The sequence below is a fragment of the Rhincodon typus genome, chromosome 2, assembly GCF_021869965.1.
Source record: "Rhincodon typus isolate 14 chromosome 2, sRhiTyp1.1, whole genome shotgun sequence".
NCBI lineage: Eukaryota > Metazoa > Chordata > Chondrichthyes > Orectolobiformes > Rhincodontidae > Rhincodon > Rhincodon typus.
Window position 1 is genome coordinate 144,102,844 of NC_063333.1, and position 15,371 is coordinate 144,118,214.

Sequence of the window (15,371 nt, forward strand, 5' to 3'; positions counted from 1 at the left end):
GGTTTTTAGTTCAGAAAGATATCATGTGTTGGTTCAGTCTTGATGGGCCAAAGGGCCTGTACTATTCTTTGTTTTTTTTTGCTATCCTTTATTTATTTGTCTAGCTTACCCTTAAACATATTGATACTGATAGCTTCAACCCATCTCCATGCTAGCAAGTCCTACATTCTCACTACTCTTTTAGTAAAGAAATTTTTTCTGAATTCCCGATTGGATTTCTTGGCGACTATCTGATATTTGCAGTCTCCAGTTATGCTGTTCCTCACGATAGGAAACGTTCTTTCTGTATCCAGTCTATCCAAATCTTTGATCATTTTAAATACCCCTATGAGACTACACTTAACTCTTCTCATTTCAAGAAAAAAGAGGCCCTGCCTGTTCATCCCCTTCTGAAGCTTATAATCATCGCAGGTATCATCTTTGTAAATATTTTTAGCACCTTTCCAGTCTCTTGGATCAGTCAGGCAACTTATCTGTTTGACTACAGAAACCCAACAACTGGCTAGAAACTAAGATGAAAAGAAATTTGTTCCTATATCAAGAACACTACAGAGGGGCAATATGATTCTAAAATTGCACATAAATACCATAGAATCACAGAACTGTTTCAGTGCAGAATGGGGCCATTTGGCTCACTGTGTTATCCCTGGAACACTGAGTGAGCATATTCAAATCAGAAGATTATACTATAACATATACCAATGCAGTCAACCAAAGGTCAATTGGTCTAAATATCAACAGACTATATTTCTTATCACTGTCTAATCACTCATGAGCCTTACTTAATTTATATATTGCTCTTTGTTAAGCTATGGAGGGATACTTGAAATGTATAGAAATGATCTGGGAATGCTTAGGGAAAGGGGCAAAGGCTTGTTAGACTGGGCCTCTGCCCTATTCAGCTGCTGTGCACCAGTAAGCTCTAGTGTTTCCTACATCGCAACAATGACTAACCATTGGAAAAGTACATCACTGGCTATCGATGTTCAGCTGGCTTGAGGTTGTGACAGGTATGATAGAAATGCTGGTTTCTTTTTTCTTTTGGTAATCAAATGGTTCATAATGAATCATACTATAATTATTATTTAATTGAGGTGGTCTTACTATAACCTGTGGAGTAAAGGGTTAATGATGCCTTCACTCTAAGAATAGCTACTGAGGATGTGCATAAATAGCTTTGTCATCATGATGTAAGCTGATATGGAATAGGAGCCTGAGAATGAGGTTCTGCAAAGACCTGGCTGCCAAACGAAATGTAAAGGCGCCCTCTATTGGAATTAACTCACAATTATGTTTTATTCATTCATGCGACACGGCCCTAGTTGCCCTTGAGAAGGTGGTGGTGAGCTGCCTTCTTAAACCGCTGCAGTCCACCTGCTGTAGGTAGATCCACAATGCTATTAGGGAAGGAGATCCAGGACTTTCAAACAATAACACTGAAAAATCAGGGTTAAATATCTAAGTCAGGGGTGACTTGGAGGGGAACTTGCAGCTGATGGTTGTGTTTGCAATATCCTAATCTGCTCAAATTGAAAATAAAGCTATTATAAACACATTTTGGAACGGAACAAAAATAAAACTAGTTTGACCCATCAAATCTGACCACGCACAATCTGACCAATGTCAGCCCATCTAATTAATCTGAAATATGAACAGAAAATACAGAAAATGCTCAGCAGGGCAGACAGCATCTGCATAGAGAAAAACTAGAGTTAATGTTTCAGGTCTCTCAGCCATTACAGGCTTTATTAAGAGAGAAAATGGAAATTCAGCCATAGAAAACAGAAGAACGTTTTCAAGGGTAAGCATTCCTGGAAGAGGAGTGGAAGTGAATTAAACACCAGCAGAGGTTAGGAATCCTGCAATGTGTAACTCACCTCCTGACTCTCCAAAACCTGTCCACTATCTATGAGGCACAAGTCAGAATTTTGATGCGATGTTCCCCACTCGCCTGGATGAATGTAGATCCAGCAACATTCAAGAAGATTGATACCATTCAGGACAATTTAATACCCGTTCTAGTAGATCAGAAGTTGAATATGTTCTGAAGTTGAAGCTTGATGCTGAAGTAGGGCAAATGAACGCCACCTTGTGGGACAATAATGACACTGATCAATCATTTTTCACTGTATATCGCACAGACTCATGAATGGCAGTTAGCCTGTCATTTTGTTTCCTGACAAGTGCCCAATCAACCTCAGACTACCCTGAATGTCTGATCTATCTCAAAAGTTTGAGCAACAGGTGAAGCTTGCTGTTACACACTGTTAACCTCCTTTAGATCCTTCAATAGTTCAATAGACTCCTAAGATGCTCTGACATGCTTCAGCATCCTGTAGGACAGCATTGAACCACGGAGGGGCAGCACTTTGAGATTTTCATGTGACCTTGACATCAAGCGCTGTCACTCTCACCTTTTGACAATGTTTGAACCAATGCTGTAATAAGGTCTGGGGCTATTAGCAGTCCAGGAGTCTGACACTGATGGGGGATGAGCAATGCTCAGTGAACACAACTCCTTCAATAAGAGTAAAATGCTGTGATTACTGGAAATCTGAAATAAAAACAGAAATTGATGGAGAAACTCAGCAGGTCTGGGAGCAACTGTGGAGCGAGAAACAGAGTTAATGTTTCAAGTCCAGTCTGACTCTTCTTCGGACCTTTGGCTCTGCCTATTGTTCCTGTGTCTGTCTATAAATGACTGAGACCACAGGGTTGTCTTCTGCCTGGGCCTGAGCAGGTCTTGGGTACCTGGCAGTCCTCCAAGTGTCAGAGAACTTTGGGGCTCCTGGAATGTTCCTTCCAGGTCTGGAGAAGAGTCATCCCAGACTCAAAACGTTAACTCTCTTTCTGGTCCACACGTCCTACCAGACCTGCTGAGTTTCTCCAGCATTCTCTGTGTATGCTGCTTCCTTGACAGACTGCAGAGATGTGTCAGTGCTGTGTCCATCAGATCGTGTTGTTGAATCCAATTGTGAAAGAGTACCCAGTGAGGTGGAAGTCTCTAGACTGGTGGAGGGTGCAGGCGAACAACTTGCCGGTGCAGCCTCTGAACGCTCAGTATCTTCGCCCTTAGAGGATAAGGTGGAGCTGAATGTGTCTGGTGCTGGCCTCTCTGTTGACACTCACTAGGTGCTGAATGTACCAGCATGAGACCAGAGAGAGATTTAGCTATTGAACAGAGATGAAAGCTTGTGCAGATTAATACTGAGTGAGCAGCGGTGGCAGTGGGAGAGAAGGGCAGTGCAACACCAGGAAGCTTACTCTGTAGGTTGTTCATTGATGTTCCTCCATCCCCACATGACCAATCTCACTGTTCCCCATCCAACACCAGAAATCTCACCTTGTAGAGAATGAGGAGCCTAGTCTCAGACCACTCAGTCTGTGGGACATTTAATCCTATAATAAGGCAAAAGGATAGATTGAATATGATGAGGATGAATGAACAAGCAGTCACTGGTGGCAGAAGAGGTGGAGCTGGGGTGAGGTATCTCCCATGGTGAGTAGGATGTGTGGACGGCATGAGGTTAGTTGTTTTGGAAGATGAGGTGGGTGAGAGCTGTTGAATGGACATGTGCTTGTAACCGTGAGAGCTGTGGTGCATTGGGCTTGGTGAGAGGTTTGTGCAGTGACAGAGTGTGTGTTAGCCCTGGGAGTATGGGTGTGAGAGAGATGATGGAGGCACTTACCCTTGGTGAACACGGAAGCTGATTGACGTTCCTGTGGTGCTGGGCGTCCAACTTCATTGGGGCACAGCACTGACCTGGGTCGCTATCCAGATCCAGGCCAGCTTTGTCTGGTGGCAAGGCCTCCTGTGATGGTCAGCTGGACGATTGACTCCTCTCCATCAGGGCACACCTCTCCATCCGGGCACTCCTCTCCATCTGGGAACTCCTCTCCATCAGGCAACTCCTCTTCATCACACCATCCGGGCACTCCTCTCCATCCGGGTACTCCTCTCCATCAGGGAACTCCTCTTCATCCGGGCACTCCTCTCCATCACTCCAACCGGGCACTCCTCTCCATCCGGGAACTCCTCTTATCACTCCATCCGGGCACTCCTTTCTATCTGGGCACTCCATTCCATCACTCCATCCGGGCACTCCTCTCCATCTGGGCACTACTCTCCATCAGGGCACTCCTCTCCATGCAGGCACTCCTCTCCATCAGGGAACTCCTCTTCATCACTCCATCCGGGCACTCCTCTCCATCACTCCATCCGGGCACTCTTCTCCATCAGGGAACTCCTCTCCATCAGGGCACTCCTCTCCATTACTCCATTCGGGCACTCCTCTCCATCACTCCATCCGGGCACTCCTCTCCATCTGGGCACTCCTCTCCATCACTCCATCCGGGCACTCCTCTCCATCCGGGAACTCCTCTTCATCACTCCATCCGGGCACACCTTTCCATCTGGGCACTCCATTCCATCACTCCATCCGGGTGCTCCTCTCCATCTGGGCACTCCTCTCCATCACTCCATCCGCGCACTCCTCTCCATCAGGGCACTCCTCTCCATCCGGGCACTCCTCTCCATCAGGGAACTCCTCTCCATCAAGGCACTCCTCTCCATCCGGGCACTCCTCTCCTTCAGGGAACTCCTCTCCATCAGGGCACTCCTTTCCATTACTCCATTCGGGCACTCCTCTCCATCACTCCATCCGGGAACTCCTCTCCATCTGGGCACTCCACTCCATCACTCCATCCGGGCACTCCTCTCCATCTGGGAACTCCTCTCCATCCGGGTACTCCTCTCCATCAGGGCACTCCTCTCCATCTCGGCACTCCTCTCCTTCTGGGTACTCCTCTCCATCCGGGCACTGCTATTTATCACCCCATCCAGCAACACCTCCAGGTCATTGTTTGTAAAATGGGGAGCACATTTTCCTTTCCTCAGGGCCATGTCCTGAACGATGAAGCTCAAGTACTAAAGGGTGAAGCTGTGTTCCTGGTTTGCTGCCACTGAAGTGCACAGCTGGGCTTTAGAATTAACACCAGAGGCTAGTACACTGGAAGATTGTACAAGTGATGAACACTTCTGCGTTTCTGGCCACGCAGTTCCCAGGGCAAGGTGCACAAAAGCCCTGTTGTATAATTAATGAAGTGAAGCATGGAAGATTGCATGGGGCAAGTTGCTCAGAGCAATGGCAGGTCATTACCACATTGCTGTTTGTGGGAACTTGCTGAACTTCCCTGCACTACACTAGTCATGTGAGCCACTGCTGGTTCTGTAAAGTAAAATTATGAACTTGACTTTTAACCCTACTAATTGATTCGGAACTACAAAGTATCGCTGCGCAGAATGTTTCTTGGAGTATATTAAAAACTTGAAATGATTATTGCAAGTTATGAAGTTTTTGACCACATTTTAATATTTCCTGTTGCATATTTTTATTGTAACAAGCATGTTCTCGTGCTTATGTGCATTGGAGAAAAATCTATTCCTTTTGAATGTCATTCATCACATTATCAGAAGAAGTACCAGAATATTTATAAGAATGAAGTAAGCTGAAAATAACATTAATCTCATTCTTCACTCAGTTTTAATAGCATGTACTAATTTCCTCTGATTAACAGTGCGGGCCTTGTATCTTAATGCTGGTATTGGTTGAAATCAGATGCAGTAAATCAAGCAGTGCTGACTCAAGGAAATAGGTGACATGGGACAGAAACTGAGGGCAGTGATCAAAATGGGAGCAGAGTAGAAGCTGATGATGATGAAAATGGAACCAGAATGGAGACAGAACTCAGCCCTCTTTGCCCTGTAGAGAGGTCTCAACTCATCAAACAAGGTGCCCACATTGAATTATCTTTTCAACTAACCTTGCCCTTCGCTAGTGAGAATTCAACTCTCAATACCTCATTTTGTCCAAGAAAGATTTGAGGCAATGATTTTCAACACTTTTAATACCTCAGTTCTGAGGAAGGCTCACTCAACCCAAAAGTTAACTCTGATTTCTCTAAACGGATGCTGCCAGACCTGCTGAGCTTTTCCAGCAATTTCTGCTTTAGTTTCTGATTTACAGCATCCATAGTTCTTTTGATTTTTATTTTCAATATTTTAACAGGTTTTCAAAGTAAGATAATAACATAGCTGAAATTCTAGATCTTCTTTGAATGGGAATCACATAAATGCGGCTGTGGCAATGAGTCAACATTCAGTATGGCAGCAACAATGGAAGATGGCTTTTCCTTTGAAACCAAGACTTGAAATTAAACAGTTTCATAATTCTGAAATATTTCAGTGAGTCATAACAGAATGATAAATATTTGATACAATCTGAAAGGTCAACTTGCGGACTTATAATTGATAAAGAGGTTGAACTTATGATTGGAACTAGGATGAATAGATTGGAAAATCAGAGGGTTAATAAATTATACTGACTGCAGATGTTGGCATATTTGAAGCCTTGAAAAGTCCCTCTAGAAATGAGAGTCAATCTTTACACTGAGCAGGAGAGTAAATTGCCACTTGGGTCAGGCCAGTTGCAATTTTGAAATGGCATCAACTTCCGGTGCAAGAAGTCAGCATTTCTTAAACCACCGTGCACTTTCACACGCAGGCTATATCACTTGCTTAAACACATTTTCTGAAGAAGGGTCCCGACCCAAAACTTCAGCTTTCCTGCTCCTCATGCTGCCTGGCCTGCTGTGTTCCTCCAGCTCCACACTGTGTTATCGCAGACTCCAGCATCGGCAGTTCTTACTACCTATATATCACTTGCTTGACCCTTTACAGCTCATTATAAGGTGATGCTAAGATTATAAGAATTATAAGAATTGAAAAGTTAAAGATATGTTTTTTTTTTAGAAATGGCTTTATTAACACCTGTTACTGCTTTCAGTGAACAAGTCAACCCTCTCATCAGGTTTTTAAACACAGTACATCGCTTCATCATTTTCCATCTTCTTTTCAATCTCTGCGATCACTTGCAGTGTAGAACTTGGGATTTCATTTCTCAACTCAAACAAGAATTCTCTAAACCCAATCAATATTGCTCAATATAGAGAAAAAAACAGAAGTTGCTGGAAAAAGCTCAGCAGATCTGGCAGCATCTGTGAACAAAAATCAGAGTTAATGTTTCGGGTCCGGTGACCCTTCCTCAGAACTGATGGTAGCTGGGAAATTGTTGGTTTATATGCAGAAAATAAGGAGAGGGATGGGGTAGGGAGTAAACGATAGGATAGAGCCCGATGAGAGAGAACAGTTGGATAGACAAAGGAGTTGATAACACACTACCTATTGTTAATCACTAACAGTGTCCATTAACAACCACTCACTCTCCTTTCCAGATCATTATCAACTCCTTTGTCTGTTCTTCTCTCTCTTTGGGCTGTATCCTATTCTTTACTCCCTATCCCATCCCCCTCCCTATTTTCTGCATATAAACCCACGTTTTCCCAGCTACCATCAGTTTTGAGGAAGGGTCACTGGACCCAAAATGTTAATTCTGATTTTTCTTCAAGATGCTGCCAGATCTGCTGAGCTTTTCCAGCAACATCTGTTTTTTCCCTCCTGATTTACAGCATCCGCAGTTCTTTTGGTTTTTATTCACTGATAGAGAAGATTGCCATTGCTTTGGCTTCCTGTAAGTTACCAGCTTTAAATGAAACCAAGTGTCAAACAAGTACTTTTTCACATGTGGTCTTTCTAGTCAATTACCAAGTTCAACAAAATGAACATTGGGAAGTCAAGACCCAAGGTTATACTTTGTAACATATCTGTTTAAGCATGGTATCTTTGCAAATTACACTCAAAGCTGATCGAACAAAATTTACATCAATATAAAATAAAAAGATGCAAATCCCTGGAGAATGAACATTTATCCCTTTGTTCCAATTATGTTATAGTAGTACACAATCAAATCTTTTGAGTTATGTGCAACTTTATTGCCCATCTCAAATGCTCTGCATAAGTGGAATTTTACTTCATTAGTTTATTTCTCTTGGAATATGTTAATAAAGGCATGGCCTGTATAACTTTTACCAATAGGTGGACCCACAATTTTTATAATAATCACCTCATCCACCCTGTACATTCCCGTCTCTTCATTCCAATAGTGGTGAAAGATTCCCAAACTGTTAACTCCGCCCCCAACTATGCACAATGACAGAATTTCCTTTCCACCTATGTAAATATTTGGTGATTGACTTATTGTTTGAAAATGCATGTGTTAGTGTTTTAATTTGAGTTGCTTTCTTATTATGGTTGTGAAAATTTGCTGTAGAGAGAATTGTCAATAAAAATTGAGCATCCCTAAATGTAATTGCTTCACCTTTGGCAGCCATGCCTTCAGTTTCATGGAACATAGAACAGTACAGCACAGTACAGGCCTACTAAGATCAATCTACCCTGCATACCCGACATTTTACTATCCTCCATGTGCCTATCCAAGAGTTGTTTAAAAGTCTCTAAAGTATCTGACTCCACTACCACTGCCGGCAGCGCATTCCACATACCCACCACTCTCTGAGTGAAGAATCTACCTCTGATACCTCCTAGGCTCCCAGCGCCCCCACTGGCTATAGAATCACACCACCCCACCACCCCCCACACCCCGCTCCCCGCCTAAACCTAGGAGCCTCTCAGCTCCAGTTTTCTCTCAAAGATGCTCTTAAAACATACCTTTGGCCACCTGTCTCAATATGACCTTTTGTTTAATAATGACCCTATGAAGCACTTTGGGACATTTTACAATGTTAAAGACATGTCAGAAATACATGATTTATCGAAGTGCAGATTTCCACCTTTTAATGTTCTACTATTCTACAGTATTGTAAACAAATCTCTCTGCAACTGACATTGCCACAAATACAGCACTCCACCCTGACTTGGAACTACATTGCTGTTCCTTCACTGTTGCTGGGTCAAAATCCTAGAGCTCCCTCCTTAAAGGCATTGTAGAGTGCCCCTGCACCCTATGGACTGCGATCACCAGCTTCTCAAGGATGGTTGAGGATGGACAATAAATGCTGACCTAGCCAGAGATGCCCACGTCCCATAAATTTTTTTTAGAATTCTCTGAGACTGAGAAATAATTCCAATAGGCTGTAAAGGGAAAAAACAAAACATCTTGGTGAACATACAAAAACATAACAATTCAATAACCTGTCTCTAGAAGAAATAGATAAGCAGCACCTCTCTCAGAATGTTAGTGTACAATCTTCAGATATTTCTAACACAAATTGCAAAGGACACAGAGTCCAGAACTGCAAAAAAACCAAATTGACCCTATGTGTTTGCATCACCAGTTCTATTCCTTGTAGACTAAATGTTCAGATTTTCCATCTTACTGCACAGGAATGTATGCACTTTCTTTGGGATATGCCCAATTTTCCTGTCTGACTGTTCTACTGGCCAAGTCCAGACTTCCTTCCACGTTTTCCCTGCTGTTTTGTTCTTGGACTGGAATGTGCACCTCTTGGCCACGACTGCTGTTCTGTTCCTCTTGGATAGGGACACACACACTTTCTTCAAAGTTTTCTTCCTGTACAGGGAAACCTGCATTTGCCTCAAACTCACAACTGCTGCTTGGCTTTGCCTCTCTTGTGGGGAATATGCCATTATCCTTGTAGATTTCTTGCCTTGCGGGAAAATCAGCTATGTCATTCATTTCTCCTCTGCTGTCCTCTTCTGCCGTGTGATTCACTTTGACAATTACGTTGAAGACAACTGAACCACCAACACTCAGCACAGACTGACCGCTTGTATTGTACGTAGTATTACCTCTGCAAGAAAATCCTGGCAAATTATATGAAAAAATATGTTTAGTTTAGTGTTCTGCCGACTATTTTTAAATACGCGAACCACCGAACCAGTTTCTTGGAAATTAACAGTAACTTGAGAAGTGGCAAACATTTGGAATACATCTTTGATGGACAAACAGGAGCTGTGTGCATTACTTCAAAATGTAAAGAGGGTAATCTGTATCAGGGAAGCAAGAGAATCCACTGAGAGGAAGTCAGTGCAAGGAATGGAGACACTTTTAGAATCAGACATTTAGTAACAATTTACACTATTGATATGAAGGCCTGGGCGCTAGTGGGTAAAGAGGTAATGAGGAGTATTTGGAGATAAAGAGTCAGTCATTTAGGACTGAGATGGAGAGAATCATAAAATCCCTACAGTGTGAAAGCACATCGAGTCCACATCAACCCTCTGAAGAGCATCCCACCCAGGCTCACCCCACCACCCTATCCCTGTAACCCTGCATTTCCCATGGCTAATCCACCCAGCCTGCTCATCCCTGGACACTATGGGTCAATTTTACATGGCTAATCCACCTAACCAGCACATCTTTGAACTGAGGGAAGAAACTGGAGCATCGGAGGAAACCCACACAGACATGAGAGAGGGTTCTGAATGGCGAGAATTCTTTAACTTAGAAAGTTCTGGATACTCAGATCTTGAGTATGTTCAAGAGCTGAGGTCAACAGATTATTGAACACTAAGGAAATCAAGGGTTATGGAAGGTACAGTCCGTGTTGAAGGTCGGCTATGATTGGAAAGGTGGAGTAAGCTTGAAGAACTATATGGTTTACTCTTGTTCCTAGTTCCTACATGTGCGCATTACATTATCTTAAAGACAACAGTTCAAAGTGTTTAAGATAAAGACATTAGTTTACCAGATGGCGTTGAATTTCCCGATTTGTGACTGTTTTCATTGCCTGGATTTGGGTGGTCAGATTCTGTGTTGTTAGAACTATGTCCGTCGATATTGTCCGACCTCTGACTATATCTGCAAAAGTTACTTGGATGACTTGTGTGACAATCACACTTTGCAGTATGACCCTTGTTTGACTCTCCGGAAGGCAATGGAGATGAACTACCCAAGGTCCAAGGGCTACCAGATGATTCTGCCAGGCAGTCTCTGCAGGGGACTGTGTTGACACCGTGTTTGCTTTCTTGTGTGAGTAGAATTCCATGAGTTGGTTCTTCCACTGTATGTCCAGAGGGCAATAAGGGATTAACAGATTTTCCAGTGCTTGGATCTTCCAAATGTGTGGCACTGCAGCCTTCCCCTTGGTTTCCAATGTAGCACTTACCATTGGGATTCTCCCTTGGGATTCTTGAAGAATGTGTGGCATTGCACATGGACGCAACTCCATAGCAAGAATTCAAAACAATGTTAGAAACTGGATGCTCTGAAAATGCAGACAATATGGAGCCACTGACATCATCAGTTGCCTTCATTGGAGTCTTGGGTGATATGAACAGCTCACTCTCTGGATCCCAGTGATGATTATCAATTGGCAACCTATCAATTGCTTGATCAGCAGGTGGGTGTCTCTGGAAAAACAACAGAATATTTTCAGAGTGACAGGCAAAGAAGCTGAAGGAAAACATTACATTTGACCAAATCCTGTGCATCTATCAACAAAGCTGCAATTAAACAGAGTTGAATACGTTGATCCATTTTGACATTTCAGTGATTAAGGTCACAAATTAATTCATTCATTGACAAGTCTTAGAAATTCCCTTCAGGCTGATTGGCTTGAAATAGTAGGTTTACTATATTGGTGTGAGGTGATAAGCACTATGATCTGAATACATACATGCTCACTGAAATCTATGCTATGCCGTGCTCTTGTGCCATCCTCACACATCGCAAGTAGCCTGTCTGCAACTGCTCTGTCACTTCTGACCACCAACCACCAATATCTAGCTTGACTTCTTTTTGTGCTGCCCCCGCCCTGGAAGGGATCTCTGTGCTACAGTGCACAGCTTTGATCAAATGCTCAAGTCTTTTTTTCTGGTTGTAAGCTTTTTCAGTTTCTTTGGCTCTTGCAATTTCAAGTACCTCTGCCTGGACCTTATGTTCTATGCATGGAATGTTAACTGTTATGTAATGGCACTAGGACCTGGAGCAATCTTGTTACTACGTGTCAGAGCTGCAAATCACTCAGTATAAATATCACAGAGTAGATGGAGAAAGAAGGCCCCTGGATGAAGATTTCTGAAAGACCTACAGGAATGTGTAACTCCCTGGAAGAGAGACAGACAGCACATGAATACTTGAAGAAAACAGATTAGTCATTACCTAATGTAACAGTCAGTCAGTGCCTGGTATGTCTATAATTAATTTGTATCACATTATAATGTATAATAAATAATGTTTTGGTGAAGTCTAAGCCTGAAGATAGTCCTTGACTTTGTCTTCTCCTCAACCGTCTGTAAAGAATCCAAGTTATACTGTGGCATGAAACCATTAAACAAGAAGTGGTATCTGAGGTAGAATACCGAACCAACAAAAGATTAGCAGATATCTGAACAGCCACATTTCAAAGTCCACAATTTTGTCCTATACTTATCTGCCAGGTTTCTGAGGCATGATGAAAAGTGAATAGAATGTAGCATCTTCTGAGTTCTTTTTACCTTGTTACAAGCTTGGATTTTCTTATTAACACATCCTTCATCTTCACAAAATTACTTCTGTTCATCCCCTTCCTCCATTTTCTCTCCCGTTTCCTAAAAAAAGCTTTATTTTCTTCATTATCAGGATGTCTCTAATGAACTAAGGTGAATATTCACATTTCATTGTCTGTGTCAGTTGATAACAATAAAATCAGCTTCTTTTTGGGAGTTGTTTTACTGGCAGTGTGTTGCATTATCAGAAATCAGGAGTTGCAATACTTTAAAATCAGAGCAGACTGGAAATGAAAAGTATCCTCACCATCTACATTAAGGGAACTGAGGTTGAGAGGGTGAAAAGCATCAGGTTCCTTGGAGTGACGATAACCAACGACCTGTCCTGAATGTCCCATATAGATGCACCAGTCAAGAAGGCACAACAACGCCTCTTCTTCCTCAGGCAGCTCAGGAAATTTGGCATGTCCATAAGGCCCTTCACCAACTTCTACAGATGCACCATTGAAAGCATATTGTCCGGGTGCATAATGGCCTGGTATAGCAACTGCTCTGCCCAGGACCGTAAGAAACTACAGAAGGTGGTATGCATAGCCCAGACCATCAGGGAAGCCAACCCTCCATCCATGGACTCTATTTATACGGTTTGCTGCCACAGAAAGGCGGCCAACATCATCAACGACCCATCTCACCCCGGTAATGACCTCCTACATCCTCTTCCATCAGGCAGAAGATATAGAAGCCTGAACACATGCACCAGCAGGTTCAGGAACAGCTTCTTCCCAGCCGTTAATGGACTCTAGCCTCAAATAATGCTGATCCTGCTAACATTGATCTCACGTAGTGCATGCTGTGCAATGTAATCTGTATGCATCTGTCTAAGTCTTCTTGATCTGTACATTCTTGCTTACCATGATCTGCCTGTACCATTTGTAAACAAAGCTTTTCACAGTATTTCGGTACATGTGACAATGAATGAATGAATCAATCAATCACAATACTGCTTTTAAGTCTCCTTCATGAAGTTAGTTTGGGAACTCTTGATTTAGCTTCCAACGGGCACTGGAGCAAATTCAAACAGTCATTCCCAATTCAGCATGAGTTACAATCCAGCCAGATAAACTGCACAACAGCCTATGTGAAAATTTTAATAATGACATGCCAACTCCCCAAGAGACTGTTCATCCATTGACTCTATCTACACTTCCTGCTGCTTCGGGGAAGCAGCCAACATAATCAAAGACCCTCCCACCCTGGTTATACTCTCTTCCACTTTGTTCCATCGGGCAAAAGTTTGAAAACACGTACCTACAGATTTAAGAGCAGCTTCTTCCCCAGTGTTATCAGACTTATGAACAGACCTCTCGTATATTAGAGTTGGTCTTTCTCTGCACCTTCTCTGTAGCTGTAACCCTATATTCTGCATCCTGTTCGGTTACCCTGATATACTAATATAAGGTATAATTGGTCTGGTTAGCATGCAAAACAATACTTTTCACTGTATCTAGGTACGTGTGACAATAATAAATCAAATCAAATCAAAAATCATCTGAGTGTCAAGATTCAGTTATTGGATATTTGATGGTGCTTATTGATTGAATTGGGTAATAACCCCTTCCCAAGCTTTTTGAGCAAAGCTTAGATAGTTTTAGAGGAATTTTGCCCCAAATAGTTCAATATAATAACACCTGAAAGCTTATCCAATGAGTTTTACAACTCCAAATTTAATTATTATGCTAAACTTAAAATTGGACTGAGACCCATTGTAATAGTTCATGTCTCTCCCTTTACAAGATGTCATGGCAACACACTTCCGAATAAACTAAGGGAATTTGAGAGGCTCTATTATTTTACAGAAGTCTTGACCAGTTTTTCAGTTCTACACAGTTTTGCAGTTTTATTTGGCTTCAACTCACTTCATTTCTCTGTTTCCCTCTAGTGCTGCACCAGGCATCAGCAAATCTCTGTTGAGCACAATCTACATGGAAGGTGACATGTCAAATATTAGATTATGATACAGTATCAAAAGCAGAAGATGTAATTAAAATCAATGCTTATTTCCCCATAAAACAGTTGCATTATATTATGATGTACAGGCAGAATAGAAATTGATCCACAACTTACACAGGTTATTCCTGGTGCCATTATCCCGGTCAATTATCACTACTGGAGCAACAAACTCAATAAATTACCATTAATGGGGCAATAAACCCAATAACCTACCACTACTGGGGAAAACACGCAATGAACTACCAGTACCGGGTCAAACACTCAATGTACTGGGCAATAAACTACTACATATAGGGAAATAATCTCAATAAATTACCACTAATGGGGCAAAAACTCACAATGAATTACTATTAATGAGGCAATAAACCCAATAAATTACCACTACCAGGGTAACAACTCCAGTGACCTATCACCACCAGGGTAATAAACACAAAGAACTACCACTGTTGAAGCAAAAAATCCAATGAGCTACTGCAGCTTTGTGAGATATTGTATTATGATTCTCTTTACTAACTCACTCACAAGCGCTCTGTGTTTACTATACCGCGTTTTCATTCATTCATTCATAAAACCACATTTTTGTAGCACATTTTACTCTTACGAGATAAACTAAATTAAACATCCCTTCCTAGACTGCCAACCCATTACTGTTTCTTTACACCTTTCAATTCCTATCGGCCCCATACTGCAAGCAGTGTTTCAACCTGTTTTTGTATCAAACGCTACCCCTGAATAAGTGTTAATACTGTAGCCTACTCAGAACAATGTCACCCCCACCACCATGTCTCCATAACTCACTCAAAACTATGAAAAGATTATAACATTAATTAGCCCTTCGTAACCGTCTCTCGGGACCTGAATAGGCTGCAGAACATCAAACAGTTTCCTTCACCAGCATGTCCCTACAGTCTGGTGTAGAGCTGGATGAACACAGCAGGCCAAGCAGCATCACAGGAGCAGGAAGGCTGACGTTTCGGGCCTAGACCCTTCATCA

The 15,371-nt window shown here is 42.3% G+C and overlaps 1 protein-coding gene across 3 annotated transcripts in view; it reads right to left on the bottom strand.

The window, feature by feature from the left end:
* Positions 1-6,799: 6,799 nt before the first annotated feature.
* The window catches only part of LOC109923919, a 32,141-nt gene continuing 23,569 nt past the window's right edge, over positions 6,800-15,371 (bottom strand). For 2 of the 3 annotated variants that reach the window (XM_048616871.1, XM_048616864.1), the window contains 3 exons: positions 14,284-14,345; positions 10,627-11,290; positions 6,800-9,742 (listed from right to left, as the gene is read on the bottom strand). In XM_048616871.1, the coding sequence (XP_048472828.1) occupies positions 9,291-9,742; positions 10,627-11,290; positions 14,284-14,345 (1,178 nt within the window). In that variant the 3' untranslated portion in view covers positions 6,800-9,290. The remainder of the gene's footprint in view (positions 9,743-10,626; positions 11,291-14,283; positions 14,346-15,371) is intronic. The other variant, XM_048616879.1, reaches the window with a different exon arrangement.